This window comes from Dipodomys merriami, unplaced genomic scaffold (genome assembly GCF_024711535.1).
Source record: "Dipodomys merriami isolate MVZ:Mamm:240054 unplaced genomic scaffold, mDipMer1.0.p SCAF_14, whole genome shotgun sequence".
NCBI lineage: Eukaryota > Metazoa > Chordata > Mammalia > Rodentia > Heteromyidae > Dipodomys > Dipodomys merriami.
Window position 1 is genome coordinate 2,373,574 of NW_027202715.1, and position 27,504 is coordinate 2,401,077.

Here is a 27,504-nt window from a genome sequence, read left to right on the forward strand (position 1 = left end):
TATGGCTAGGTACGACTGTCATGCTTTGTGATGTTCTTTTAAATAGTATTAATTGGAGTCTCCTCAAATGTGTTGTGCAAAAGAGACAATCCAAGCAGTAACTGACATCTTCTAGAGTTAGCTTCAATTAATGAGCCACATTGGCAACTGTAACCTGGAAGAGTTTTGTAGGAGAAAGATAATAATGAATGATTCTGATGCTGAAACTTCCTGGAATTGGTAGCTAAGAATTCTATGGCCCTGTCAGTCAAATCAGCCTGGTGAAACAGGTCTAACAATCATGGCATATGACAGATAACACAGTTAGACCAACTGAGGTCCAGTATCAATCAACATGGAAGAAAGCGAAACAACAGATTAGGAGAGCATGCAAAAAGGAGTGTTTAATTTAATCTGGACATCTACTGTTAGAGAAGGACAAGCTGGCATTCACAAGAAGAGTATCTTAAATGGCAAGTCTTTTGTACAACTATCTGAAAGATAATTTAGAAAAAATTTAAAACATGAAAAAGAGCACAGACATAGTAGTATTCAAAAGAAGAGTAGTATATGGTTACAGTCGTAGAAGGAGCAAAATGTTGGAGGCAGATAGTTTGGGGAGGGGAATATTTAAGGTTGGGAAATAGATGTCTCCTGACTGAAGGGAACAATTATCCCATTTGAAAATCTGTTATAGATGGGAAAAGCCCAGACAGAATCTTTTGGCACTTTTGAATCATCTGGGATGGATGGTTTCAAAAGAGTGTAAACAGAATTCCTATGCACTTAGGTGGTAAGGTTTCTATGAGCATGAAACTAGTATCTTCCCCTTTGAATCACTTCAGATAGAGACAAAAGAGTTCCCAGAATCAAAAGTTTGGTAAATAGCAAAGGCTAAAGGATACCACCAATCAATTCAACACAAAAAGGGTGGCTTTTAAAGTTTGCTGCCAAAGCCTCATATCCTGAGAGAGAGCAAGAAAGACAATTCTATTTGAACAAGCCTTGCCCTTCTCAACTCAGTGTTTTAGGGTTTTGCTTTTAACAGAAAAATCCTGCAGATTGGGTGTTCGTTACCTAATAAAAAAAAAAAGAGAGAGTGTGTAATTATATCCCTGACCTTAATTGGATATATATTGGAGTGGACTAGTGAAAGTGTTGGAGAAAAAAAAAAGAGAAAAACTGAGGAAGGAAAAAATGAGTGCATGTTTGTATGTTTAATGAAGTGGGGATAGGAAAAGATATGGAGAGAGAGAAGGGGGTGGGGAGACAGAGAGTCCTTCTCAGATATACTAACTATAATGTTTATAATCCAGAGAGGCTGACAGAAAAAGGACAGAAACTAGAAAGTCATAGAAATGTGAGCGATGGGGATGGAGAGATGACTTCAAAGGGGTAGCTGCAGAGAAGGAATCATGGCTCTGGAAAGGGTGAAGCAAAAAATAGTAAGCAAACAGGTCTAGGCTGTGGTTCAGGATAAAATATTTGAAGGCGGCCGGGCGCTGGTGGCTCACGCCTGTAATCCTAGCTAATCAGGAGGCTGAGATATGAGGATCCCAGTTCAAAGCCAGCCCGGGCAGGAGAGACCATGAGACTCCTATCTCCAATATACCACCAGAAAACCGGAAGTGGCGCTGTAGCTCAAGTGGTAGAGCGCTCACCTTGAGCTGAAGAGATGAGGGACAGCGCCCAGGCCCAGAGTTCAAGCCCCACGACCAACAAAAAAAAAAAAAAAAAAAATTTGAAGGCTACATCCTTTCTTTCTGCCCTCATCTTTCATATACTTTTTTCTGTTCTTTCAGAACTGCTAATTGCACTTGAATAATTCCCATTATCAGTGAACTAGACCTCTGAGTAATTTCTTTGCATGCTTTCTTTCTTATACCAGTGATCTATGTGCATCACCTACCCACCCCAACTGTTCTGGAATGCTTAGGCAAATACTCCATTGAGTTGAGTCATACTTGGGAGGTGATTTCAGTTTACATTTTAGTAGGGAAACTAGTTAAGATTTCATGCTCCAGGAAATCTGTTCTGATTAGTTTTAGCTTAAAAAAAACAGATCAACCTGTTTTTTAGGGTTGGCACAGACACAATTTGGCAAACATGTAGGTTTTAGTAGCCATAATTTTATAATTCTAAAAATAATAAGTGGGAACCATTCAAATCCCTCAAAGGAGAACTTACTCCTTACCAGCAGGGGCGAGGAAGTTTGTTTGTTTTTTTTAATGCAATGGGCCATTTGGGTATTTTTAACATCATACATTTGTCATAAAAATGATCAGTATTAGCAGACAGTCTTGGTTACCAATAAGAAGCATATGTGATATGACCGTGTATATGCCTGTCCCATTATGTACTGAATGATTCTGTATGCCTTATATGGCCCTCAGGCCAAAACACCTCTGCTCCTAGAAATAATACTTTCTTATTCTTCCAGAAATTACTGTCAAAGTACATATGTTACTTTTAAAAGGATAATGTATACTATATTATTTATATTCTTTTTATTTTTACTTATTTAGTTATTTTTACTTTTTAATACAGGGTCTTAGGTTACAGGGGTGAGTTACCACACCTGAAGATTTTAGTGGCCTTTAAAAAAAACAATATAGCCAGACGCTGGTGGCTCATGCCTATAATCCTAGCTACTCAGGAGGCTGAGATCTGAAGATCACAGTTCAAAGCCAGCCCAGGCAGGAAAGGCCGTGAGACTCTTATCTCTATTCAAACATGAATAAACCATTCAAAAAAATGAAGTGGCACTGTGGCTCAAGTGGTAGAACACTAGCCTTGAGCACAGAGGCTCAAGGACAATGCCTAGGCCCTGAGTTCAAGCCCCACAACAAAAAAGTTGAATAATATTCTGGTAAAAGTTAGTGTGTGATCAGTTTAACTGATTCTCTCCTGGAAAATATTGAAGTTTTCTTTCACTTCTTATGAAAACTTCTTTTGAAGTTTTTTTTCTTTCTGTTGCTACTTTTCTATCCTTTATCAATGTATTATTTCTAGAATGTCTAGCATGTTTCCTGGCACATAGGAGTTATTCAATGACGTTAATTTTTTAGGTATTAGGATTACTTTCTGTTGAGTTGTTTATACTTTCTCCTTGTCAGACTTGGCCAACCAACTCATAAATGCTATTTTCAGCTATGCAAAGAGTTGATATTTTTTCAAGTAATTGCTAATTTTTCATGATTAGAATCTGGTTTAGTTGGTAGATCCTCAAATAACTCAGCCTACTTCACTTGTATCAGTGGTTCCATTTTGGTTGATAAAAGATGATACATTTTGGTAAATAGGCAGAGAGAAAGCACAGATTTATGCACTTTAATTACTTAGTGTAGTTCTTTTGTAAACACACAGTTCTAAATCTCATTACTGCAGGATGCACATTTAATTTCCATACTTGGAAATATAAGAAGGAAGAAATTCCAGGAAATTTTATTAAAGGGAAATTTTAGGGTTGAAGGGAAAAATCTTGGCTCTTATGTGGATTTGGCAAACTCTTAGAAACATAAACAAACTAAAATCCATGGTGATGTGAGTTAGAAAATGTGAAGGGGTGAGAGAGAAGAAGAAATGGCATAGCATACTACGCATAAAATGCAGTTGAGATAAATATAGGTGGGGTAGAAAGTGATTAGAAGTGAAGTCATTCCAGTTATGTCATGGATTTCTGAGTTGAGGGATTATTCTGTGCAGCTGTTGAATGGAGAGTTCATTCCTGAGCTCTCATGTTTCACTTATAGGGTAATAAAGTTTTTATTTTTGAGAGGTGGGGGTGAGTGGCATGAGGGTCTTGCCTGGAGAAGCAAATTCATCATCTTACTGTTTTGGACTAAAGTGTACAAATTAAACCCAAAGATCATTTCCTTTAGTTTTTTTATTTTCTTTCTCTTTAACAGTATCATTAAAGCAAGTGGTAACAATTTCTGAGTGCTTAAAAAAAAATCTTTACTTAAAGCTATACTATACTTGTCACCTAATGCTACACAGCAAAGATATCTTCCAAAATTTAGAATAATTCTTGTATTTGATTTCAAAACTTTTTTACTCCATATTAAGAAAAAGATACAAGAATTAACCAACTCATAATAATAAATAGCATGGAAGTTCTCCTCTAAGGAAATTCAAGAATCTCATATTCTTTCTTACACAGTATTTAATGAGCCTTAAAGTGAATATTTTAATATTTGAAATGGGCACAGTCCTATTAATAATTCACTATGACTTCATGCATTCATTTTTGGACTTGAATATTGAAATAATTCTATCCGTCCTATCGCGATTTACATTCGACATATCCAAATACTATCGGTTATGAGTGCGAACTCTGGGCACATCGTTTAGAATTGTAGCATACCCAGTTAAGGGTATCAATTTGGAACTCACTTGGAACTCAACTTAGAATAAAGCTCTGCATTCGTATCCATCTCGTTATCACAGCTTTCTCCTTGGTGATAGTCTAATCGAACAAGTCATCTCTTATTACTCTATTATGAGGGGCTCGGGTGCCAATTACTGGTTCCCTAGAATTTGCCCGTAATTGACTTTGTCCCACCATAGGTAACTCCGCAAGTGACAGGCGGCTTCAAGTGTGGTTCTCCCGCCCGTCTATTGGGCTTTGCAGGAAGCCCCGCCTCAGCCACTCATTCCCGCATGGCGATTGGCTCTTCATGAATGAATGGCACTTCTGTGCTCCGCCCTAGCCGTCCGCTGCGCTGCCTTGGTCGGCGCCGTTTCCAGTTGAGAGATGGCGGCCGCCGCAGGTAGATCGCTCCTGCTGCTTCTCTCCTCACGGGGCGGCGGCGGGGGAGCAGGCGGCTGCGGAGCGCTGACTGTCGGCTGCTTCCCGGGGCTGAGCGTCAGCCGACACCGACAGCAGCAGCAGCACCACCGGACGGTGAGCGAGCGGGTGGACCGGCGGGCAGGCGAGCGAGGCTGCGAGCGCGCCGGGCGGCTCCGGGGAGGGCGGGGCGGCGCCGGCGTGCGGGAGCCGCGGGCGGGCGGGCGTGCGTGCGGGCAGGCCGCCGGGCAGCGGGCGAGTTCCCTCAACTCCCCGCGGCGGGGGACGTGGCCAGGCACCGGGGAGCCGCCGTGCCCTTCAGGCGCCTGCGGCGGCGACCGGGAAGGGCGGGCGGGAGGGTGGAAGCCCGGCGGAGGAGGAGGGGCGATGGCAGGGATGTGCCCGCAGGACTGGGGACACCGGGGCGGGGAAGGGACGGGACTTGAACCCCTCCCGGACCCGCCTCCGCGCGCAGTCCCTCCCTTCTTCCCAAACAGCTCGGCCCCAAATGTTCCCGAACTGACCCCGTGAGAGTTGTCCCCGTCCCTCCTCCTCCGCCGGCGGGTTGGGGTGTCCCTGAGTTGCCGCGCTGGCTGGCTGGTGTGTGACAGGGGAGAGTGGCATTGCCACGCTGTCGGGGACTGTCCCCTGAGAGCAAGCCTGGACCCCCGGCGGGGCTGCTTCCTCGCGCCCCCTTGGCCCTGCGGGGATGAGCAAAAGGGAAAAATCAAACTTTATCCCTGTAGTCTCTGACTTCCCGGCGTGTGTGTGTGTGTGTGTGCGCGTGTGCGTGTGCGTGTGTGTGTGTGTGTGTGTGTGTGTGTGTGTGTGCACGCGCGCGCGCGCCGGGGATCAGCTTCCTCGAGATGGATGCTGCATTGCTTCAGGAGGCAAGCTCCAGCCCCTCGAGCTCTTCAAGGCCCTCGGTGGTCTTTTCGGAGGGCTGAAGTTAGCAGCTTGAACTAGGAAGGGTGCGCAGCTGGCACCGGAGAAGTGACTATGACAAGTTGTTCGCAGGCAGAGATTTTGTTGATCGTATTAACCAGTTGTTGCTGGGTTTCATTGGTTGGCAATGAAGGGAGTTTCTGTTTGGACAGCCTTGGGGTGGGTGCAGGGATGATGGGATGATGGTTGGGGCCTGAAGGAGGAGGACAGGTTTTTCTTTTTTCTTTTCTTTTCAGTTGCAAGATATCAACTTGGCATGGACTTCTTGACCTAACAAGTCAGTAGGTTCCCATCCTTTGGACTTTGGAGACCCATATGTATTGGTGTCTGGCCAACTCTTGAGAGAATGAGTGTAGGTTTTATATCTTAGGGCCAAGTTGTGTAGTGTGGTAATAAGTAGATCACTGTGGGCAATCTGATAGGAGAAACTAGTGCTTTCTGCCCTCGGCACACACATCACCTGTCTTGTTCTGATGACAGAGCTTTTAAAAGGAATGGAGGGTTTCAGAGAGGACACTGTGAAGCCTGTGATAACATGCAGCAACAGTGAGATGAAGAGGATGCTTTGCAAATGCAAGATAGTATTGCTATTATTAGTTGTTTGTTCTGGACCCTATCCTCAGCCTTGTGAGAAAATTGTACTTTTTCACATTTGGCATACTGACATATTGCTTTGCTGAAGCTTTTGGTTCACAGCTGAGCTTTTCTATAGTTCAGTTCAGATCTGCATGTTTCATAGCCACCGTTTATGTGTTGTTCTCTTAAAAGCATAAGGCTACCCTAAAGTCTTACAGCATTCCTCTATTCTATTCCCCAACTATTTAAAGACTTCCCAAGTTGTCTCTCTTGAATCATCTTCTGATTTCAGATTGTTTTTTTTTTTTAAATAGTGTTTGGGTGTGGAATTTATGTAGCACTGAAACATTTGTGTTCCATGTATTTTCCACTCTGCATTTGTGAGTGTCTTTCTTATGGGGATACTTCACGCAAGTGTTCTTCTGTGCTCTTCTAGGGTGGGTAAAAGTGCTGTGTTGAATTTGTAACTGAAAATAATTAAAATGTTATTTCTGAAGGGCAGAAGTGTTGTCATGGGAATAGTGACTTGAAAATGAACTTAGCATTCTAAACTTATGAAAAAAGTTGAATTATTTAAAATACGTAAATTTTTAATTTTTAATTGATCTAAGGCTATCATATAGGTGTCTCCATCTGATATTCTATGATTCTTCACATAATGCTCAGTTTGAAAGATATCTTTAGAAATTTTACTTTTGATATTTCATGTCTGAAATTGAGGCCCAGGAAGGGGAGAGAGGTGACTATATGTAAGTTTAGGATTCTCATGCTTCTCAAATATTATGGACCCCACCTTTTTATTTTTTAATTGTAAACTGCAGTCGCTCCTTTACACTTGTCTTTTCCCTTATAAAAATCAACCAATTGTCTGTCTATATTTCAAAACTCTAGATTGAGATTCTGTAAGGAGATGTGATTTGAGGTACACATGTTGGGTGTATCTGGAACAAACAACTTGCCAAAAAGAATAGATGTTCTTCTAAAGGTCTAGGAAAGGCACTAGCATTGCATCTTGCATTGGGGACATCCTGTGTATGTGCAGCAGATGGCAGTCTGCCTTGGACTGACTCACTAGTCCAACTTTTGTTCAGCTGTAGTAGGTATGACAAATTAAAGTGCTGCTTAATGTTTACTCCAGTCATATTTTATTGTTGTTGTTATTTTTGTTTGTTTGTTGCAGTGCAGCCCAGGCTGATCTGGAACTCAGGTCTTCTACCTCCCCAAGTGTTTGGATTGCAGGTGTGTGACACCACCCTTGGCTAAGAGTTATCTTTTTGTTGAAATATATCAGTTTCAAGTTTGGAGATTAAGCACAAAGCAGTATAGTAATTCAGACAAATGATAATTATGCAGTTGTGCAGTTCCAGTTATGAATATAACTTCCCTCCTTAACATCTTTCACATCTTTTTTTTTGGCTGACCTCTAACTTCTGGGTTCAAGAGATCCTTCTGCCCTCCCACTTCAGCCTCTTGAGTAGCTAAAACTACTAGTGTGCACCAGTGCACCTGGCTATAAAACAGCTGTCAATTGGATAAGAATAAATGTGCAAGTGCTTTTTTAGTATCTTTAGTACCATATCATATAATGTTTCCTTCTTTGTGTAATGAGCCAGCTACACTTTCTAGCTTGAGACTGTAATTAAAACTAATGTAAAATATTTGTGGCCTGCCTTTCTGTATGTTTAGTGTAGGTAGCCACTATTAACAAGGATGATTCTTTCAGGAGAAACTGGCTTTCCTTGTGAGCTATGCAATTTCTTTGCTAAATCAAACTGTCTCATCTTGATTATGACAGCCTGAATGTTGGCCATTTCCTCGTGGTCAACGGCTGTGCTGAATTACTAAATCTCACTTAAGTGTGTCATTATACTATTAAGTTTTGTGGCTGTTCTTCCTTACACATTGCATTTCCTTGGAAGGAGTGATAATGTTTCAGCTTAACCTGAAAATTTTGACATAAGTTAATATTTTAAGCCCCAGTTAAAAAAATTTTTAGTGGATAGAATCTCATTGTTTAGCCCAGACTGGACTGGAATTCACCATTCTTCCACCTCAGTCTTCCTAATGCTGGGATTACAGGCTGGGTTCTAGGCCTTGTTCTTTTTTTTTTTTTTTTTTTTGTGCCAGACCTGGGGCTTGAACTCAGAGCCTGGGCACTGTCCCTGAGCTTCTTTTGCTCAAGACTGGCACTCTACCACTTCAGCCACAGTGCTACTTCTGGCACATAAACTTTCTTTTTATGTAGTACTGAGGAATTGAACCCAGGGCTTTGTGCATGCTAGGTAAGCACTCTCCCACTGAGCTGCATTCCCAGCCCTAGGCCTTGTTCTTTAATTTACCTTTGCATAGTCTGGCTTGTTTTTCCTTTGCTAGATTTCTTCCAGCACAAGTACTCTATTGTACTCAGGTCAGTCTTTATTCTGCCCCAGAATGTCATACACATATGTATATATTAAACTTCTGTGCAGTGTTGTAGCTGAATTTCAGCCTTAATCATGTCTAATTACATCTTTAATGTCTAAGATCTAAGTGTAGAGATTCTGTCCTATCAAAAGTCCTTACTTCATAGACCTAATTGAAGCTAAGGGAAGTAACTTGTTATGTTTGTGACAAATAATAGGCCTGGGATTAAAAGTTCTTTAAGTGGAGGTGGGTCCAAGAAGTCATGATTTGTTATCTTCAGGACACAGGACAATGACTGGGCATGTATTCTAAACCTTATTTGAGGGCATCTTATCTTATTGGGGAGATAAGGATTTAGGTGTTCTCCCCTTCTCCCCTTCTTTAATAGCTTGTTCCTCAGGCAGACAAATTTGAGTAATCATTTTAAGTTTGGTATCTACCAGTGATACCCTTTGTTTACAGTTTATCTCTTTATTGATGTAGAGAGGTGTACCACCATCAATGTGGATTGATATAAAGAATTGGCACTATTGGATTAGCTCTATAATGGTTACTAGCTTTCTCTCCGTAGTGATCAAGTGTATGATAATTACCCAGATTACTATCAATATATGCTTGAATCAGAATAAAAAATCTGTTGTTCTATTCTAATAATAGGATTTTGAGGATCCTGGATAAATATGTTTAGAATAGAGCTCTCTTGTTGTTAAGGAAATAGTAATCCTTTTATTCATAACAAAATCTTGCTGATTTTCAAATCCATAAAGTATTTTAGTGAAGGAACTTGTATCTACCTAACAAATTCTGATTATTTGAACTTTCCTAAGTCCCCAGGGATTCTATGCTTTATGCAAGTTCTAAGACCCAAGAGGAAATCTGAAGAGAAAATGCAGCACTAAGAGCGGGATAGTCAAAGACCATAATATAACAGCCATACATGTTTTGTTTTGAAGTGTCCTGTCAGAGATCAAGGTGCTTCATTGACACCATTATCTGAATATCCACCAGGATGTTTCTGTGGTTTTTGTTTTTGTTTTAGTTTTTACAGCCTGGCTTTGTATTCCACCAAATTTTCTTGAAAATTACAGCTTGTTTTTCTGTGATTAAGATCAAAATCTCTTTTTAACATTTCAGGCTATCTTCTTAACATAAAGTGTCAGCTTAATTTTTTTTTCTTAATTTGACTGATTAATGCCAAACCAGGGGTCATGTATATATTGGAATTACCACAATACCATGTTAATAGGAAAGCTATGATATTAACACAGAAGACATGTATTTCAAACAATTCTGCCTTAAAGATCAAATATACCTATTGATGTAGCAGGAGTGCCAGAGTGATGAAACAAGTGGCTTTTTTTCAGAGTGGCCTACCAAGTTTATGCAGGGCTGAAGAAGAGTTGCACATCTTCTGCTTTACTTGCCTAGTTCTTTTCTTACTAAACTAAAATTCTGTTTCATTTTAAACAATTAGGATTGGTTAAAAAATGTATGGAAATAGTTTGAAATTCTTAATGTAGCTAAAGTCAACCTTGAATAAGTATTCTCCAATATAGATTAAAAAAAAAAACTGTCCTCTTCAAGTTGCAAGCAAATGGGGAGTAATCCATTTATTTATTTTATTTCACTTTGTTAAATGCTTGCAGAGGCAGTGTAAAAATGGAAGTTGACATCAAGCAAATTAATTTTAATGTTTAGTGAATTATTGGCCCATAAACTCTGTATAGGTTTAAATCTTTTATGTTGATAAAAATATAACTTGGTAAATTGCATCACAAACTGGAACTAATAGCATGCTCAAGCTAAACTTCTTCTAATGCAGTTCTGGAATGACTGGGTACTGTGACATCACATTTTGGCCTCTCTTTAAAAAAATGAGCCTTTTCTAAAGGTTTTAAAAATAACAATGATTATGTATTAGTCCAGAAGAATGGAGTATTTACCTTTTCATGTGTTGTCACTAAAGTTTTGCTTTTATGCATTTTTTCTTGCTTGCTATTTATTGTCCATTATATCGTTTAGAGGGTACTTGTAGTAATCTCCACAGAATTGTAGAGGAGTCCCTTAAGCATGAAACTGTCCAGAGGAAATATCTAAATATACAGTTCAGTCTTACCGGTAATAAGAGCCTAAAAACTTAGTTTTTGCTTTATAAATGGTGTTATAGGATGTTTAATAAGAATATTAATGTCTGCTTTAAACTGTAGTTCAGAGAAAGTTAGTATGACTGATAGTTTGTCAACTAACAAGACAACAGATAGATTAACTTGAATTACCTGCCCTCCAGAAGCAGAGAAGTAGATTTAGAAGAAAGCATCTAAGGTTTGAGGGTATTTATTACTTTCATTTTCACCATTTACTGTATGAGAGGTATTATTATCCCAGTTTTATAGATGAGGAAATTGAGGATGAGATAGATTCATTTGTTCCTAAGTGTCATGAACTATTTTAGTGCTAAAGATGCAAAGATGGGCAGGACAGATGTTTTGGATTTAAGCCTAGAACTAAAGCTATGCCATGCTGAGTGTGAGTCAGCCCCCCCTTCCTCCTGAGCCATGTTCCTTTCTAAGCATCTAGTGCAGTTTTCTTACAAGAGATTTCTAAGTTTTTCCTCCTGACTATATTTCCTAACTCATTTTCTTCCCCTCCAGACATCAGCTTAGGTCTTTACCTCTTTGGTATGTTGCTAATTCAATTTGACCAATAGACCTCCCAGTAAAACTGATTGTATTACTTCTATATGGGATAGTTTGTATTATTTTTAGTGTGCTCCAGAACAAGCTTTAGGTAAAAATAACTACTTTATATAGTATAGAAAATGAAGACCTAAAAAGTTTAAGATAACCTAGAGCCATTCAGAAACTCACTCTTTTGTGAGACACTGTGCTGGGCACTGGTAAAGAGAGATGCCTTTGGTGGTCCTAAGAGTTCACAGTCAGGCTATGAGACATTGTACAAACAGTATAACTGGTTATTGCACTGCTTCTTTTAATTTTTTTTAAATTTTTCTTAAGGAAGCTCAGTAGGACCATTTAAAACTCCTTGATGCTACAGAAAGCTTCAGAAGTTCTCCCCTCATCGGAAACATGAGACTACAGTGCAAGGGGTCTGGGAAAGTATGGCATTGCAGGTAGCACCAAGATCCAACATGATAGTATGAGGGAGTAAGAAGTATTTTGAGAAGCAAGTACAACCAGAATATAGACAAGAATAGTTGGAGATAAATATTTATCAAGTATACCATGTACCAAGCACTTTACAATGGCTCTTTAACTTTTATGTTACACTACATTGTGAATACTGCTGAGTTACCTCATCTTGATTTACTGATATGCCTAAGATCCTAGATGGTAAGTGACACATGGTGTGTAAGGATCACACAGGAACACATAGCATACCTGGCATATTAATACAAATGATCTGGCTCCAGAGCCTGCCTCTTAACCCTTGTACTATGTGGGAAGGACCAGACTGTAAGATGGTAAAGGAATTTTGAAGGAATTTGTTATCTCAGACAATAGAAATATGTTTTATGTTATGACCTATTATGTATGCACATTGAGCACAGGAAAACGTAAAGAAAAATTTTATGAAACAGTATGCATATATATATATATATATATATATATATATATATATTACTATGTATGAAACACATGGTTTCTATTCAGATTCGTTTAAGAAATACTGGTGGGGACCCCCTCAACATTTTCAACTTTAACTAACAGTTTGAAAAAATACCATTCATAAGTAGACAAACTGCTGAAGAATTTGAATCACTTGATCAAGTCTGTGTCTTTTGGTAGCCTATACTGTTAGTGGTATATGCATGCGTGTGTGCATGCATGTGTGCGTGCATGTGTGTGTGTGTGTGTAGGGTAGAGGGGATAGGAGAGGCCAGAGAGGAAGAGAAGGCTGAACAAGGAGGGCATAGCAAAGGGCATAGAGGAAAGGATCAGGAAGAGATCAGAAGTACAATTCATAATCCATTTAGTCACCAAGCTTTTATCTCTTAGCTAGTGGCAGGTAGAAGGAAGGGCAGTTCAGTTCAAAGTCTAACTTTATTACTTAGATTCTGAAACTTTATTTCTTGTCTTTAATGTGTTTCTTTTTTTAATAAAAATATAATTTTTTTATTATCAAGGTATTGACAGGGGTTACTATTTCCTAAGTCAGGTAATGAGTACATTTCTTTTTTGGACAGTGTCATTCCTTCCTTTGCTTTCCCTCAGTATCTCCCTCCCATCCCTGCTCACAAGTTGCATAGTTCATTTTCCATAGTGTATACTGAATAGCATGATTGCATTTGTTCACCCTTCCTCACTCCCTTTCTGCTTGTGTTCCCTTTTATAGTCATGTTGAATATACTTCTTTGTTGTCTTTTCTCTGTGTCTGTAATATTGTTTAAAAAATGTGCTGTTGTGCTTTATTTTTAAGTGATTTAAAAATTTATATATAAAATCAAATGTCCACCTTATTCTTATATATCGACTTCCTCCTCCCTTCCCCATAGAATCTGGCCAATTTGCACAGCAGTTTTGGAAGGTACTCACAGTGTGAAAGGTATTCAGCATCTTTATTGAAGATTATGTTCTGTATATACACCTTTCCAAAACTTTCTGCAGAAGCTTTTAATATTATGTTTATTTTCCTTGGATTCATTCTCTTTAAAAAACTTATCATTTTTGTAAAAGAGCTCTTTAATGACCTTAACTTGTTTTTATTTCTCCATAGGGACCATTGAATATTATGTGACAATGCTCTTATCTTTTTAATGTCTTTAAAAAATTTTTGAATAAAAATTTTGAATAAAAATTCCACCAGTTTATGAGGTATCATGTGATGCTTTGATACATGTATACATTGTATAATGTTCAAATCAGGGAAAACATACCTATCTGAAGCATTTGTTGTTTTTATGTGGTACAAATACAGTACATTATGGTTCTGCAGTTACTCTACTATGTAATCAAACACTATCTTTTGTCTTTTTAGGTAGGGATTCTTTTTTTTTTAATTTAATTTAATTTTATTTGTGAACATACTGTACAGAGGAGTTACAATTACATTGGCAGGATAATGCGTACATTTCTTACCAAGCATTGCAGCCTCCTCCTTTGTTTACCCTTCACATCCCTTCCCAGCCTCCCCCCTCCTCCCCAAAACCTTACACATTCTTTTTTTTTTTTTTTTTTTTTGGGTCCAGTCGTGGGGCCTGAACTCTGGGCCTAGGTGCTGTCCCTCAGCTCTTCAGCTCAAGGCTAGCGCTCTACCACTTGAGCCACAGTGTCACTTCCGGGTTTTAAATTTTTGCTTATGTGGTGCTGAGGAATCGAACCCAGGGTCTCAGGCATGCAAGGCAAGCGCTCTACCACTGAGCCACCTTCCCAGCCCCAGGGGAATTCTTTTTTTTTTTTTTTGTCCTGTCGTGGGGCCTGAACTCTGGGCCTGGGCGCCGTCCCTCAGCTCTTCAGCTCAAGGCTAGCACTCTACCACTTGAACCACAGTGCCACTTCCGGCTTTTCTCTTTTTGCTTATGTGGTGCTGGGGAACTGAACCCAGGGCCTCATGCATGCAAGGCAAGCGCTCTACCACTGAGTCACCTTCCCAGCCTTTAGGTAGGGATTCTTAAGCATGAACCTTTTTCTTAGTAAAATTTTAGTAACCTTCCATTCCACATTAGAAACTTAAATATGTGACATTCTTACTGCTTCTGCTACTGTGGTTTCTGAAGAGGTATAAACATAACATAGTAATTTGGAGTGATTTTCTAGCATTGTAGTTAACTAGGTACCTTACTGGATTGCTTTGTTTAGAAAACATATATCCTGCAGTCTTTAGGCAGTCTAACACACAGGTGGGTATCTATACTTTGCTAACTAAAATAATTTTTAGAGGCACTGCAAAAATCTGCTCTACCAGAAGAGGTTATGCTTACAATCTTGTTTGTTAGCTTTTTAAAACTTGATGGGCAAAGGATCACTGTGCCACCACAAAATATTTTTATTCATTTATGAGAGTTAAATTGATGAAGAGGTTCTGAGTGAGTTGTCTATATGTATGTGTACTGCCACCAAAATTAAGTAATCAAAGAGGTTTAGATGCCATATGATATAAAAGGGTCAAGAATCTGAGTTCTGCTCTCTTTTGTATTAACTTTCTCCTTGATCTTGACAAGTTACTTAGCTTCTTTGCTCTTAAGCAAGTTTGTATGTTAAGGAAGTAAGCTTGAATAAACCTAAAGGACTTTTCATTGTAAAGCATGTTATTTGTTTGTTTTTTGTGGCGATGGGGTTTTAACTTGGCCTCGTATTGCTTACTCAACTGAGCCACCACTCCAGCCTTGTTTTTTGTAGGTTATTTTGGACATGGAGTCTAGTAGACTGATGTGTAGGCTGGCTTTGGATTGTCATCCTTCAAATCTCAGCCTCCTGAGCTAGGATTATGTACATGGCACCAACACATTATGCACATGAACCAGACCAGGCTTTTTTTCATTTTTATATACTACTCTACAAGTAACTTATTTTGGGGTGGCTTGTATAAAATCACAAACCTCGTATCATATTATTCTCACAAAGGTCAAGAACTTAAAATGAAGATAATGGCCCTCAGTCCCTTTTCAAGGTAGGTTTTTGAAAGTACTTTTGGCATCTTGAACCGTTTTTTCCCTGTATTAATTCAATAGTTCATCATGCCTTTAGTCTGTCTTTCTCTTTTCTTTTTTTCTAATCCAAATCAATTGAAGGAGTGATAGACAAGGTAAAGGATGTGCGGAGCCCAGAGAGTTGGAGAGTTGGGAGAAGGGACAAGCAGTTAAGGTTTGAGTGTTGAAATAAGATGGGATTGTAAAGCAAGTTAATTCTAACTTGTGGCCTGCCAGCTTTTTTTTTGCCTTTATAATTCTACTTTTGGATTCCTCAGTGTGATAACCTTAGTAAGTTAGTCGCCCATGGTATTCATGTATTTTTAGTACTTATGGCCCATAAGTTCATCTAGTTCTGTGAATGGAGTCTTGTAGGGTGTTAAAAGCAGACATTCAGTCACTGTTGAATGGATGGGAGTCAGTGAGTTAAACTGTCTTATAAACTATGTCTACTTTCAAAACTGGGGGAAATACAGCCATAGACATCTTGTTTTCTGTGCTGAGATACTACAGAGATGGAGATGACAGAAATGTGAGGGAAGGATGGTTGCTGATTTACACAATGCTGATAATCTTAAAGCATTCACACAATGCAGAAACAAACAGGAATATATATATATATATATATATATATATATATATATATATATATATATGGCTGAAAGTAATAGTGGGAAAACATTGTAGACTTGTTATGTTAAAAAGTACTTTAAGAAATCATTTCAGTAGGTTTGGGGATGTAGCTCAGATGCAGAGCTCTTGTCCAGCATGTATGAGGCCCTGGGTTCTATTACTTGCACTCCTGCCCCCATAACTTGGTACAGCGGTATCTTTTTAGCATGTATTGGTGGGGATTGGGCAGTGTTGGTCACTGTGGAAGAGAAAAAGGAACTATTTGAAGAGGTGCTGCCAACTGTAGATCATACGCACACATTCCTAAAGATGACAGAATATTGGAGATGGCCTGTATTTTCATTCTGCCCCATTGTAGTCTGAATCTTTGCACAGTCAGAATTCTGCTAACTGCCATGAAGCAAGGCTGTAGCAAGTGTCCAAGTGTGATAAAAAACAAAACAAAACACCGTATTTTTTATTTTGAAAAAGAATACAAATATTAGAACACTTTTAGGAAGTATTTAAAGCTAGATTGGAGTGTAAGCAGGAAAAACATAATGAAAAGATTTGGGTGGAATTCCTGGTTTGTTTTTTTTTTAAACAGAAGAATACTATGTCTTGATCTGTCAGTTTTCTCTTGCCCTCTTTTTCCTGAAGCCACTGAATAGACAAAAAAATTAGTTTTCTGGTCATAAACTGCTGGTTTTGCTTTTTTTTGAGACTACAGTGATACACATTGACATGCCTGACACATATGTATGTTGTTACTTTGGGTTTTTTTTTTTAATCTTCATTTTAGTCTCCTTTTAGCCCCAAAGAAACAACATTTCTAAAAAAAAGTTCAGCTCTGACCTAACTAAGAAAGCATAATTTTGTCTAAGCATAGTTGGTAGCAAAACAGAGCTTCAGTATGTTAAAAGATTTTGGAATATTGATCTATTTAATGGAGAGCTGAACTCTAGTCAGTGCTTTCTTTAATTTTAATATCTCATTCTGCATTGGTCTTTGATTCAAAACAAATACAAGTTCTTAGCATGGCTATGTACTACAGAGTTGAGTGAGCTTTAAATATATAATGGCTTTCTTTTTAATGATTGCTAGAGCTTTTAGCAGTAAAGAGGGAAGAATGAAAGAGAACTAGAATAGATTTCTTGTCAAAAATGAGTATTCTGTTAAGATAAAAGTAGAGACAAGCTGAAGCCTTGGGTTATAGATCGGAAGGTCATATCACAGCCAGTGTTAGAAATTCACAGCACTAGTGAAAAGAAAACAGAAAAGACTACTGCTGAGCCGGCTCCCAAATGAGCCCATTCAGAAGGCCACTCTTCCACCCTCTAGAGAGACTTCCAGGGACAGGAATTCCATTGTTTTAGTGAAACATACCAGGGGAAAGCTTTTCTTTTTAAGTTACAAAGTATTTCATTTTCATAAAATCAGTATAGTAATATGATATATTTCCTTAAGCTTGAAAAATTATGCACTATAATTGCTGCCCCTAAGTATCCTTCCATAGTCCTACTTTCTATCTTCTTATCCCAAAGTAACATCATCTGAAATTTGGCATTATCCATATGTATGTGTTCATTTTTTTCCTGCACGACTATGTCTGCGTCTGTGACTTTTTTTTTTTTTTTTCTGATTCTGGGATTTGGCTGGTCACTGTTGCTGTGCATTTTTGCTCCAGGTTGGTGCTCTACCCCCTGCCCTGCCCTTCTCCCCCCCCCCCCCCCCACTGCCTTTGAACCATAGGTCAACTTCTGGCTCTGGTTTTTTGATTGGTTATAGGACTTTGCTTGCCTGGGCTGGCTTTGAACCTCAATCCTCAGATCTCAACTTCTTGAGTAGCTCCTTTGTGACTCTTATATAATATTATAAGCATGTTTTAAACGCTTATTTACAAGATATTACACTGTATTCTTTGGCAGTTTATTCTTTTTGTACAGTGCTTTAAAAATATTGATACATGTGGTTCTGGTTCATTTGTTTTTAGCTACATTATGACATTTATGACTATTCCATTTATTTAATCATTCTCCTGATGACTGAATCTCATTTTGCTATGCTGATGGACAACAAAGAGGAATCTGTTACAATTTTTAAAGTAGACTAGGAATGTTGTTTTGACTTTCAAAAACCAATTTCCTTTTTTGGTGTGCAGTGTTCTCGTTTATCATTCCTGGGAAAACCCTTTGTACATCCTCAAGGAAGGCAGAAAAGGGTAATGCTTCACTATACGGATGAACATGTCTTGTGCAAATACAAACAGCATCTGCTAGAATATGGTGAGCTCACAAGAGATTAAGCTGCAGCAGCAAAGGTGCACTCAGTGTACTGAGATGTTAAGGTTTTTCTCATTGGAAACTTGTTGATATAATTCATTGTGGTTTTTTTCCCCCTATGTGTTTGGAATTGACTGTAATTTGGAGGCTGCTTTATTTTGTAGAAGATACAGTTCCTTTTATGTTTTTTTTTTTTTTTTTTTTAAGACTGCTCTTGAATTGTCATGGTTTTATGGAGGAAGCCAAAGAAAAAATGTCTAAAACAAATGAAGATACTTCTTTTTGAAGTTGGATGAAATAAATATTTGTTTCAATAATAAATGTTATGTATTAAGCCATGTATATTCTCACTTTGTAATCATTGTTTATTCATTTTGGTTGTACTGGGATTTGACCTCAGGGCTTTGTGCTTATTAGGTTAGTGCTCTTCTGTTTGAACCATACCCCCACACTTGTTTAAGTTATTTTTTCCATAGGGTCTTGCACTTCTGGCTTGATGTTGGCCACACACTATTATCCTTCAACATATGCCTCTCAAGTGGCTTAGATGACAGATGTGTGCCTACTATGCCTGGCTTGTTTCTTGAGATAAGATCTCACTTACTTCCCCCTTACTGTTATTTCAAAAACAAAACTGCCATTAAAAAATATTTTTACTTCAGTGCCTTTTTGCCTTTCATTTGTAGCAGCAGCCTTGATAATGGTTTGAGTAAAGATACAGTGCAGAACTTCATTCAGATTGTCCCTCCCAATGACTTGGTATATAGTGCATTAACTAGAAATGCTGAGGTAGCAAGGGAAGTACTAATAAATGGGATGCTTTCCAGGGATGATAGCTAAGTCCAGGCAAGCCCAAGCCAAAACTGAGAAGAAAATGTTATAGGCACTCAAGGTATAGTTTGGCCAGATTTGCTCATAACAGCGAATATTTCATTCTAATTAAATTAATTGGGATTTGGGATTTTCTGTTAAAAAAGAGTGACTGATTCTAAGCATATTAACATTAAGGATTATGCAACAATAGTCATGTAGCTAAAAGTTACTATCTTTGCCTTTTTAATTGATAGATTCCAGAGCCTCAAGAGTGATTAAACTCATCTGCTTGTTTGTTTCTCCCATGGTTCTAGGGAATGGGTGCTGAATGGACCCTCCAGTAAAGGAAGAGGCTCCCCACCCAGTAATGATTAGATGGAAGGGGGAAAATGTAAAGAATGAGTTTTTCTCCCTATTGCTCTTTTTCTGCTAACAACACAATTTTTTATTTACACATGTGCAGTACAGATATAGGGAGAGGAGGTGGAGGTATGTGAAAGGACTCTTTTACTCTTGTTCTTGATTTCTAGTAACCCTCAGCCATAGTCAGATAGACCCTTAGTCTAGAGAATTGTGTGGCTAGGCAAATGAATTGGAATTTTTTTTTCATTGCATCAAGATTTCTAAGTGATATAAGTGAACCTGGGTAGTCTAAAATTTCTGTTGTCAGAATCCCCTTTAATTAAAAATAAGTTCATATTTTCTCAGTATTAAAAACACATTCTGGAAATATAGAGATGGGTGAAAGATTTTTCTCCCTTTTGAAAATGTATTTTGTGAGCTGTTGCCTTATATTTCCAGTTTGTACTTCTGTTTGGGTTTACCATTTTCAGAGACAGGAATAAAATATTTCAAAGTTTTTCAGGTCAGTCCACATTTATTCTCACTTAAGCAGTTAATATTCTTAAAAAAAATTCCCTCCTATCCTATGGGTCACTAGTAAATGGTAGCAAAGACTGTCTTGTTGAGGTTTTGTCAGCTTTTGGCCAATACCCATGTTAGACTCAGGGGAGACTTTATCTTTGACATTCACTTTACTCTTTTCTGTTCTTTTAGGTCTTTCACTACCTTTCCTACAGTGCTTGGCAAGATATCGTTTCTACTTCCCCTTCATGTACCATGCCAGTGACATCTTAGCTGCCAGAGTGTGGAGCTGGCCTGTGGGAGTCAAGTAAGTGCCTTTTTTACTATTTGGCATGGTTTTTGCTTACTTTGCAAAGCCATGTAGAAAAACTTCTTAAGATTAGTTTTTAAAAAGGCACTTGCTTGATTCTTGTGGGCCAGCTCTTTGCTCCAGCCTGCTGTTGAACACCTGGTAGCTAACCTGGGGCTGAATTCAATGAGGTGACTATGACAGAATGGCTCATTTATGCTAGGTAGACCCGAAGGATGTTAGGCTTGATTTTGGTATGAGCATTCATACTGGTGAGAAACTGCTGCTATCCCATTTCAGAGCAGTATGTTACCCTCATCTCCTTAAAATTAGCAGAATTAACAAGGGTCTGCAAATCTAAACAACTGAGTTGTATTAAATAAGAATCACTCTTAAAGGGAAGCCAGTGACCTCAGCATTTGTCTTAACTGTTTGACTTCAGTATGGAAGAAATTTTCATGGGTGACATTGTTTGGGTTTTTATGTTTGCTGCTAAAGTTGCTAAAACCTGATATTTTACTTTTGCAGGTCATCTTGTAAATGTTGCCTATGTAAATTAACACGTCCCCTGTTATGTCATAACAACCATGTAAGGGAGAGTGTTTTCCTGCTCTGTCTTAGGTATTGGTGATGTGACCTGTTCACGCAGGGGAAACTTGAACATTCACAGGTATGTGAAGATCATGATTCATAAACATTTCTCCCTGGAAACTAAACAGCTTATTTTAGTGTGAACTTATGATATGATTTTATAAAATTTATCTTTCCAGTTGAGTTTTCTGCCCCCAATTCTAACAGAACAGGATTTGCCAAGTATAGCCTGGATTGCTGCTTATTTATATAAATAAAATTTTATTTAAACACAAAGCTCTTTAATATTGTCTATAGCTGCCCTTGTACTACATCAACAAGGTGGAGTTATTGCCACTGAGACCATATGATCCATAAGGCATAAAATATTTCTTATTTGTCTCTTTAATAAAAACTTGGTTGGGCTGGGAAGGTGGCTCAGTGGTAGAGTGCTTGCCTCACATGCATGAGGTCCTGGGTTTGATTCCTCAGCACCAATCACATAACAGGAAAAAGCCAGAAGTGGTGCTGTGGCTCAAGTGGTAGAGCACTAACTAGCCTTGAGCGGAGGGACAGGCCCAGAGTTCAAGCCCCACAGCCAACCAAAAACAAAACAAAACAACAAAAAAGAAAACTTTGTTAACTGCTTCTGTAGAATAGTCAAACTTCAAATTGTATTTAGAATTAAACTTTCTTGAACAAGAGTTGATTTTAGATAGGTTTATGAGGAGAAAACCAAGAAAACTAGACCTGTATCAAAATGCTGCAGACCAGCAAGTAAATACTGCAACGGATGTAGTGTTATAATTACTAATATAAGATTAATGAAGTGCAAAGCTATGATGGCAGTCCAGCTTTCTCTATTCTTTCCTTCATTGTATTCCCCAACTTTCTTTTTCTCTCCCTGTATAGTCTTCACTTAGTGGCAGGATGTTATGTTTTAGATCCTCTAAAGGTTTTATAGAAGAGATAAAGATAAAAGAGGATATCTGGTACCACCAAAAAGTGATAGCAATGTTATCTCTTTATCCATGGAAGAATTATTGTAGTTAACATGGGCTTGAAATCATGGTTTTGGGGAACAGAGATGTTCAGGGATTACAGACCAGATTAGTGGTAAGGTTGAAACTACAGGCTAGGCCTCCTGCCTCCTCTCCCAGTGATCCTTGTATTAGATCTCCCATCTTATTAGTGACTGCTTTCCTTGTCTGTTTATAAGGCAGTCTATTTTCTTTTATTCCCCCTGAAGTAGAAGCAAAGACTTGATGATTTAAATCACACAGATAGGATTTTGGGAATGTAAGCTTTACTTGGAATTTGAGGGGTTTTTTTTTTCATTGTTGGGAAATTTCTGGAAGACTACTGCTTCTGTGTGTGTGTGTGTGTGTGTGTGTGTGTGTGTGTGTGTGTGTGTGTGTGTGTGTGTGTGTGTGTGTGTGTGTGTGTGTGTGTTGGGGGGGGGCTCATGTGCGTGCCTGTGTTGGTCTTGAACTCGGGGCCTGGGTGCTGTTCCTTAACCTTATTACGAAGGCTGGAACTCTACCACTTGAGCCACAGCTTTACTTTTGGCTTTCTGATGGTTAATAAGAGTCTCATGTACTTTCCTGCCTGGTCTAACTTCGAACCAAGAAGCTACTCAGCTTCCTGAGTAGCTAGGAATACAGGCATGAGCCACCAGCTCCAAGTAAAAGGACTGCTTCTTAATAATTCAAAAACATTAGATGGAATAAGAAAAGAAGTCTGAGCTTTGTTTTTTATAGCCAAGTGTAAAACCAAAATTGACATTACTAGGCTTCCCTTCTGTATATGTGTATGGAAAGTGTGTGTGTGTGTGTGTGTGTGTGTGTGTGTGTGTGTGTGTGTGTGTGTGTGTGTGTGTGTGTGTGTGTATGGAAAGTGTGTGTGTGTGTGTGTGTGTGTGTGTGTGTGTGTGTGTGTCAGACAGTTCTGGGGCTTGAACTCAAGAGCATGGGCACTGTCCCTGATCTTCTTTTGCTCAAGGCTAGTGTTCTGCCACTTGAGCTACAGCTCTACTTGTGATTTTTTTTTTTTTTTAGTAGTTTCTTGGAGATAAAAGTCTCTGCCTGTGCTGGCTTCGAACTGTGATCCTCAGAGCTCAGCCTTCTGAGTAGCTTGGATTACAGGCATGAGCCAATAGTCCCTGGTGACTAGATTAATATAGCACCTCTGAGTTTGTCTGTGAGGGCTTTTCCAGAGACTTTGACATTGGGACAGCAACCTAGGGAGAAAGACCTACCTAGAATGTGAGTGGTGCCTGCTAATAGGCTGGAGGCCCAGATGGAATAAAAGAGTAAAAAAAAGGAGGAAGACTGCTAGCAAGCTAGGCTTGCTTTCTGCTTTCTGTCTACCATCTTGGGAGCAGCTCCATCCTGTTCCCCCGTCCCCTCCCAGTCCTGCTGCCATGATGCGGTACCTCACCAGGAGCCCATAGAAATGAAGTAGGTAAACCATGGACTGAAACCTCTAACCTCTGAGAGAAAATAAATTATTCCTCCTTTAAACTTTTTTCCTTGAGTATTTGTCATAGTATCAAGGAGTCTGACTAACACAGCATTTTAAGACTCTTTGTTGTTTTTTTGAGCTTCGTACTTTAAAAGACTAACAGTCTTATTTTAGAATCAGGAATATGTTGATTTTAGAATTGTATGTTTTTATCATTATTATTTTAAGACAACTTGCTGCTCAAGTTGGCCTTAAACCCCTAGGCTCAAGGCAGTCCCCCTGCCTTGGTTTCTCTAGAAGCCTAGACTACTAGGCTTATACCCATAGCTTGGGAACTGTTGCCACATATAGATTCAAATCAGAACAGTCTTTATGTCCAAAATATGCTACTACTCCCTGCTTCACACTGGCACTTTGGTTCTGGCTGCCAATATATTTCACCTACATTATATTAACAGTTTCCAAATTTGTCTCCCTGAATTTGTCCCTTCTTCCTGATAGTCAGGACTCAGCAGTGAGAGTGATGACAAGAAGCAGGAAACTCTTCAGTAACTTCTGATCTCACTCAGAGTAAAAGACAAAGTTCTTCAAATGACCAGAGTCAGTGATGATAAATTGGATCACCAAAGGGGAAAGCCTCTGATTTGTAGCATTTGCCCCTTTTCCTGGTATAATTACTTCCACATTGGTGAAATCAAAGTTCTAGAATGGATAACAATCTACTCTCTAGCCATTATTGGCTTCAACAGACCACTCCCAAACGTTTGGCTCTGTGGTTGACTTCCATCTGCTACCATTCTCCCTTTTGCTCACCCTCTTCATGAGATACTGACCTTATTGAAATACTCTAGACAGGCACCTGCTTTCCAGGGCTTTGCATTTGCACTTTTATGTGATTAGGATGCCCTTCCCTTAAACACAGCTCATTCCTTATCTCCTTTAAGTCTCTTCTGCTCAAATTTGGAGTAAGGTCTTCCCTAATCTTCCTGTATAAAGGTCTTATTTTATTGGATGTTCTGAGGTGATTTCTAATATATACTATAGTGTTTTTGTGCGTGCTTGTTACCTTGCTGTAGGATGCATTACTGTTATTTCTAATAAGCAGTGTTGGGGGTGGGGTGGGGATAATGGGTGGGGTTAATGGGTGGGGATAGTGGTGGGGATAATGGGTATTTTTGCTGTTGAGGCTGAAAAAGAACCATTCCATTTTTGTTCAGATGAAAATGCCTGTGACACATATAAACGAGTCACTTTGGGCTTGTTATTGGTACTTGTAATTTTAAACTTGTATTTTTTTCTTTTCTTTCTTTTTTTATTTTTATTATTTTTATTTTTTTTGGTTGGTTGTGGGGCTTGAACTCTGAGCCTGGGGGTTGTTCCTCAGCTCTTCAGCTCAAGGTGAGCACTCTACCACTTGAGCTACAGCGCCACTTCCTCTTTTTTTTATTTTTTTAAAAACATATCATGCTAGAGATTCAACCCAGGGCTTTTGTGTAGGGTTGACAAGTACTTTGTCACTGAACTACATCCCTAGCTGACACTTTAAATTTCTTTTCTTCTTTCTTTCTTTCTTTCTTTCTTTCTTTCTTTCTTTCTTTCTTTCTTTCTTTCTTTCTTTCTTTCTTTCTTTCTTTCTTTTTCTTTCTTTTTTAGTGGGTTGTAGGGCTTGAACTCTGGGCTTGGGCCTCAGCTCTTCAGCTCAAGGCTAGTGCTCTACCACTTGAGCCACAGCGCTACTTCCCCAACACTTTAAATTTCTATTGACTTGAGTTCTTCATGGGCAACTCAACACTATTTATAGTTAAATGCATATGTGGTAGTGTATAATAATGAGAAAATGGAACTTTATATTTAATCAAAATGGGCTTATGAAGATGTTTTTTCTTTTTTCTCTTTTTTTTTTTTTTTGGGTCAGTCATGAGGCTTGAACTCTGGGCCTGGGAGAGTTTTTTTCTATAAATAAAAAATATATAGATTAATTTATTGTAATTAAAAAGGTATATGTTGTTTCATGAACTAGATGCTGCCTTTTTTTTCTTAACCTTAGCGTCTGCCATATTGTTTTCTTTTTTTTTTTTTTAACATTACTAAGAATATTTAAACTTTTATCTGTTTTTGTTTAGGCATAGCCAACATTACAACAAGGTAGCGAGATTGAGTATACTTACTGCTAGAGTTTTTTTCTTCTCTCTCTTTTTTTAATACTTATTTTATTGTTAAACTAATCAAAGTTGAAAACATGCTAGTAAGCAAGAGTCCCTGTTTCAGTTCTATCCTTTGTGATCTGATACATAGTTTTTTTTAAAAATTAAGTTTGTTCCTCTTTTTCTTTTCCTCCCTCCCTCCCTCCCTCCATCTGTCCCTCTTCCCCTCTCCCCCTCTTTCTTTACTTTTCCCCTCCCCTCCCTTCCCCTTCCCTTTTCCCTTCCCATTCCCCTTCCTTCTTTCCTAATTTAAGTCCCTTAAGTCTGAATCTCCACATTCAGTTCTTACGTACATTTATGGTTTGTATCATGTATGAAAGGGAGACTACCTGTAAGTGTTGCTAAGTAAATACTATGATATTAGCCCTGAAAATATCTGGAGGCAACTATGTGGATGAAGATCAGATTAGATTCATTCCTTCTCCTTAAGGAGAAGTAAATTTCAGCTAAACATATGGCAGAATTTTCTCTCATTAGATCAACATCAGAGTGTAATGAGCATAATTGGAAATCAGATTATCTTACTAGATCTGTTAGTGGAATAAGAGATGGCACCTCTTTTCCAAGCCTATTGAAAAATATAAGCTACTACTTGATATTATTCTGAATAAATCTTTAGATTATCTAGATGGCTAGATTATCTGTTTTCTAAGAACCCTTTTTTATGGCTTGTCCGTTCTTTTTTTTTTTCTTCTTCAAGTTTTTACTTAAAAATGTCAATTTCTGGCTGGGCAAAGGTAACTCATTCCTTTTAGCTAGTTGGAAGGTACAGATCAGGAAGATCCTGGTTTGAGGTAAGCCTAGGCAAAAGTTTTACAGGTCCCATTTCAACTAATAGCCATGTCTGCCATCCCAGCTGCAACAAGAAGTAAATAGGATTGTGGTTCTAAGCCAAATCCAGTCAATGTTAAAAACCTGAAATGGTAACTCCTCTGTATAATACTTTAATAATAACAATAGAATTATATTAAAAAATTTATGAAACCTCATCTCAATAGAAAAAGCTGAGTGGTGGAATGCCCTGGTCATCACAATTATAGTGGAAAGTATAAACAGGAAGATTATTATCCAGGCTGGCCAGCATAGAAGGCTAGATGCTATCTCTAGTGTGGCTCAAGTGGTAGAGTGCCTGCTTAGCAGGACCAAACTCTGAAAAAGAAAGTAAATTTCTATATTATACTGATTTTGTTTGTTTTTAGTGCCAGTCCTAGAGCTTGAACTTAAGTTCTGGGCTCCCTGTCCCTAGCTTCCTTTGCCCAAGACTAGTGTTCTATCTCTTGAGCTGCAGCTCTACTTTTGACTTTTTTTTTTTGTCATGGGTCTTGAACTCTGGGCCTGGGCACTGTCCCTCAGCTCTTCAGCTCAAGGCAAGCGCTCTACCACTTGAGCCACAGCGCCACTTCCAGTTTTCGGTTGGTTAATTGGAGATAAGAGTCTCACAGACTTTCCTGCCTGGGCTGGCTTTGAACTGTGATCCTCAGATCTCAGCCTCCTGAATAGCTAGGATTACAGGTGTGAACCACTAGCACCTGGCTACTTTTGGCTTTTTTTGAGTAGTTTATTGGAGATATGAGTCTCATGGATTTCCTGCCAACGCTTTGAACTGAGATCCTCAGATCTCATGAGAAGCTAGTATTACAGGCATGAGCTGCTAGTGTCCTGCTCAACTTCTAGCTTTTTTTTGGGGGGGGGGTTAATTAATTGGAGATAAGAGTCTCACAGATTTTTCTTGCTCAGGCTGGTTTTGAACCATGATCCTCAGAACTCAGCATCTTGAATAGGTAGGATTATAGGTGTAAGTCACTGGAGCCTGGTTACTGACTTGTTAAAAAACATAAGTGAATTTATGTTTCTTCCCTTCTGTCTTGTCCTTTTCCTCTTATTTTGCTCCAAGGCAACCATAAAGTATATATTCTGCCATTTTCCCCTCATACTTATATAATTAGCTTATATTTTTATTATACATTTTTATTGTTATACACTAATTGTACAAAGGAGGATTAACTGTATTACTTTAAAAAAATCTGCTTTTCAAGGAGGAGGCTACAATGCTTGATAAGAAATGTACT

General features: G+C 38.7%; 1 protein-coding gene across 2 annotated transcripts in view; it reads left to right on the forward strand.

Annotated features, from left to right (window-relative positions):
• The first annotated feature begins 4,715 nt into the window (after positions 1–4,715).
• The window catches only part of Mcu (mitochondrial calcium uniporter), a 193,712-nt gene continuing 170,923 nt past the window's right edge, over positions 4,716–27,504 (forward strand). The window contains exon 1 of one of the 2 annotated variants that reach the window (XM_070020533.1): positions 4,716–4,885. In XM_070020533.1, the coding sequence (XP_069876634.1) occupies positions 4,736–4,885 (150 nt within the window). In that variant the 5' untranslated portion in view covers positions 4,716–4,735. The remainder of the gene's footprint in view (positions 4,886–27,504) is intronic. The other variant, XM_070020532.1, reaches the window with a different exon arrangement.